At 46.7% G+C, this 3,075-nt stretch overlaps 1 protein-coding gene across 1 annotated transcript in view; it reads right to left on the bottom strand.

Annotated features, from left to right (window-relative positions):
- The window catches only part of LOC104496737 (neuronal PAS domain-containing protein 2-like), a 5,188-nt gene extending 2,691 nt beyond the window's left edge, over positions 1-2,497 (bottom strand). Inside the window, exons 1-2 of the mRNA XM_010139897.1 lie at positions 2,411-2,497; positions 86-272 (exon numbers count right to left, since the gene is read on the bottom strand). Coding sequence (XP_010138199.1) covers positions 86-272; positions 2,411-2,475 — 252 coding nt within the window. The 5' untranslated portion in view covers positions 2,476-2,497. The remainder of the gene's footprint in view (positions 1-85; positions 273-2,410) is intronic.
- Between the last annotated feature and the right edge of the window lie 578 nt (positions 2,498-3,075).

Here is a 3,075-nt window from a genome sequence, read left to right as displayed (position 1 = left end):
CTGCTGAAACCTGAGGACCCATTTGCCATTCACCTTATTACTCTCCATGTACATTTCATATATGGTGCTCTGTGTCCTATCCTACCTGCAGGTAGCGTTGTTGCTGATGCTGTTGGTGCTGGAGTTGCATAGGTGGCAGAGAGGATGGCTGGGAAGGAGGTGTAGTGGCAAACCCTTGGTTTAACACTGCTTGTCCCATCAGTACGATTGGAGAGCTGCTGCTGGAAGTCTGCACTTCCAAACTTTGAAACATTTGTTGGGTTTGAGAATACCTGTGGAAGAAAGAAGCAAAACAATCAAGAACAAACTGTTGGAAGCAGAGATATTCTCTTTGGCTAGGGATGGAAGTCCCTAATAATTCCAAAGAAGGGATTGCAATGCACAGGACCTGTTAATATCAACGACAGCACTGTTGGCAGCACCGTTTTCCCTTACTCTGTGCATAATGCTGGACTTGGAGGGCAGAATACATCTCACCTCAAAATCCAGCCCACATTTTAGATGCATTAAAGATTCTGGTTTATGCTTGCCTTCTCTTCAGCCACAGCATTCACATGCCAGGCTCATTAAACCAAACGGCCTTTGATTCTGTATTAATGTGCTGAGCTCTGAACTGCAGCGAGAGAGAAGTAAACACACCTTCCATTCTGCTACCTCCTCTGCAACTGCCTGCAGGGTGGCAATCTCTTGCAGAGAGATGGCTGGCTGGAGTTCCTCCTTAAGCTGCTAATAAACATGTTGCCAAGTATAGTCAGCTGCTCCCATCACTGTCAGTGACATTGTAAGAACAGAAGAAGCCTCTAGAAGTCCTCTGGAATGAGGGATGGGACAGAAACAAAATACTCAGCTCCTCTTGCCGGTCTGCTTTTGCATAGCAAAACTTAAATATGTGTTGTTTTGTGGAAGGCTGTGGGCAAAACCACAATGGAGCTATTGCCAGCCCAGCTTAATTCTGTTTATCCTGTAATGGGTGATGACATCATAGTGTGGCGTGTGCTTGCTCAACAGCTGTTCAGCATTAGGGGTTAGTCAAAAATGCTACGGTTTGGGTACGTGTACTACGGTGTGAGTTCCTAAAAAAGACTCCCATGAGTCAGGAAGTCTACATGAACTGGTAAATGTATCTTTGCAAATCCTCTTTTATTTAGATGCTTAAAAGCAGATCTAAAATGCTGTATATTTAAACTCGACAAATGTATCTCAACTAAACAGCAGTAGTGATGTTTAAAAGAACTGAATACCTACATTCTTGAGGTAAGGTACCAAACCACTTTTAAAGTAATGATGTGCAAACAGTTGCCTATTGTTTTAGCTGTTCACATCTAAGTACAGTGACAAAAATAGCTAAGAAAACAAAAAGGCTGTCATGGTTTAACCCCAGCCAGCAACTTAGCACCACGCAGCTCGCTCCTCCCTGCTCCCAGTGGGATAGGGAGGAGAATCAAAACAAGTAAAACTCATGGGTTGAGATAAGAATGGTTTAATATCTAAAATAAAATAATACCAATAATAAAAACATATCATGATGGTAATGAAAAGGAATATAACAAAAAGACAGAGAAGTAGAAAAGTGATGCACAATGCTGACCGACGCCTGAGCAGTGACCCACGCCTCCTGTCCAGCGCCCCCCAGTTTATGTACTGGGCGTGTTCTCCTGTGGTATGGAATATCTCCATGGCTAGTTGGGTTCAGCTGTCCTGGCCATGCTCCCCCCAGCTTCTTGTGCTCTGGCAGAGCATGGGAAACTGAAACATCCTTAACTTGGGCTCAGTGCTCCTTAGCAACAACTACAACATCAGTGTGTTACCAACCTTGTCCCCACACAAAATCCAAAACAGCACTGCACCAGCTACAGGGAAGAAAACTAGCACTGTCCCAGCTGAAACCAGGACAAAGGCATATTCTGACCAATGTTTCTGCTTCATTCATCCAAGTTATGAGGAGACAAACAATGAGGTGGTTTGTTCAGCAGCTTTTCTGGGATTGTGCTTTTCAGGTGCAGGGGTCTGTTTGTTCTTTCAGTTCTGCTAGTGTAGATGAGGCATAGCTCCACTGGTGTTACGCCAGTGTCACTGCCCAGCAAGCAGTCATTTCAACTGGGCCAGTGGTGACTTTCTCTCTCAGATTTACCTTGGTGGGTCAGAAGTTCCAGCACTGAAGCAAGCATGACATGAGGAAGAAAAATTCTGCCAGCCTTGGCTTGTTAAAATGCCGCTGGCACATTGTGTTTCTCTCTGTCATCCTTCCTGATGTGATGAGGCAGGGTAAGGCTGACCCTGACACGGACGGGAAGGCAGGCTGAGCACAGTAATACATTCCTGGTATTTATAACTCCTTCATCATCTTACTAAAGAAGGCTATTTCCCCTCAAAAGCAGATTTGATGTTTTATCTTTGTCAAGTCACATACTTAGCCTGGGATCCCGCCATGCTGAGGTCTGAAGCGTGTCTTGCATTACAGGACCCAGGCATCATGGGCTGAATAGGCTGGCTGAGCAACAGTCTGGCGCATGGGAAAAAGAAAAAGTGCTAAAACAGAAGGACCAACACAAATCCCACATTTTGAAAGCAGAAACAGGATGCTTTTGTAGGCACGGCATGAGGCTGAGCATCAGGAGATCTAACCTCAGCTCCTGGCCGTGGCTGGCACACATTGGGTACTGCGAGGTGGGGACTGGGGCAGCACTGGTAACGTGGGTGCCTTGCCAAGAGGCTGGGCGCTAGGATTTAATGGTTGGATTCAATGATCTTAAAGGTCTTTTCCAATGTAAATAGTTCCATGATTCAATGATTTTGGAGGAGTGATGTTTCTTTTGCTCCCACTGGTGGGAATGGCTCATATTTAGCTTTCTGAGAATCAGAATGTAATCTTTTTGTTTCACGTGTCTAGTTGGATGCCTGCGTGGATGCTCTACTGCCCACCCAAGGGAGCCGGAGGCAGTGAAGGCCAAGTGGAGCCCTCGCACCACCCCGGGAGGTGGGAGGGCAGAGGCGGCCAGGCCGCCGGGACCAAGCACGCCGAGCGCAGCCTGGGCACGGTTGGGGCCCTCATGCACAGGGGCTGGGGCTGCAGCC

Source organism: Buceros rhinoceros, unplaced genomic scaffold (assembly GCF_000710305.1).
Source record: "Buceros rhinoceros silvestris isolate BGI_N320 unplaced genomic scaffold, ASM71030v1 scaffold27657, whole genome shotgun sequence".
Taxonomy (NCBI): Eukaryota; Metazoa; Chordata; class Aves; order Bucerotiformes; family Bucerotidae; genus Buceros; species Buceros rhinoceros.
Note: the sequence above shows the minus strand (reverse complement) of the source record. Positions and strands in the feature narration are given on the sequence as shown.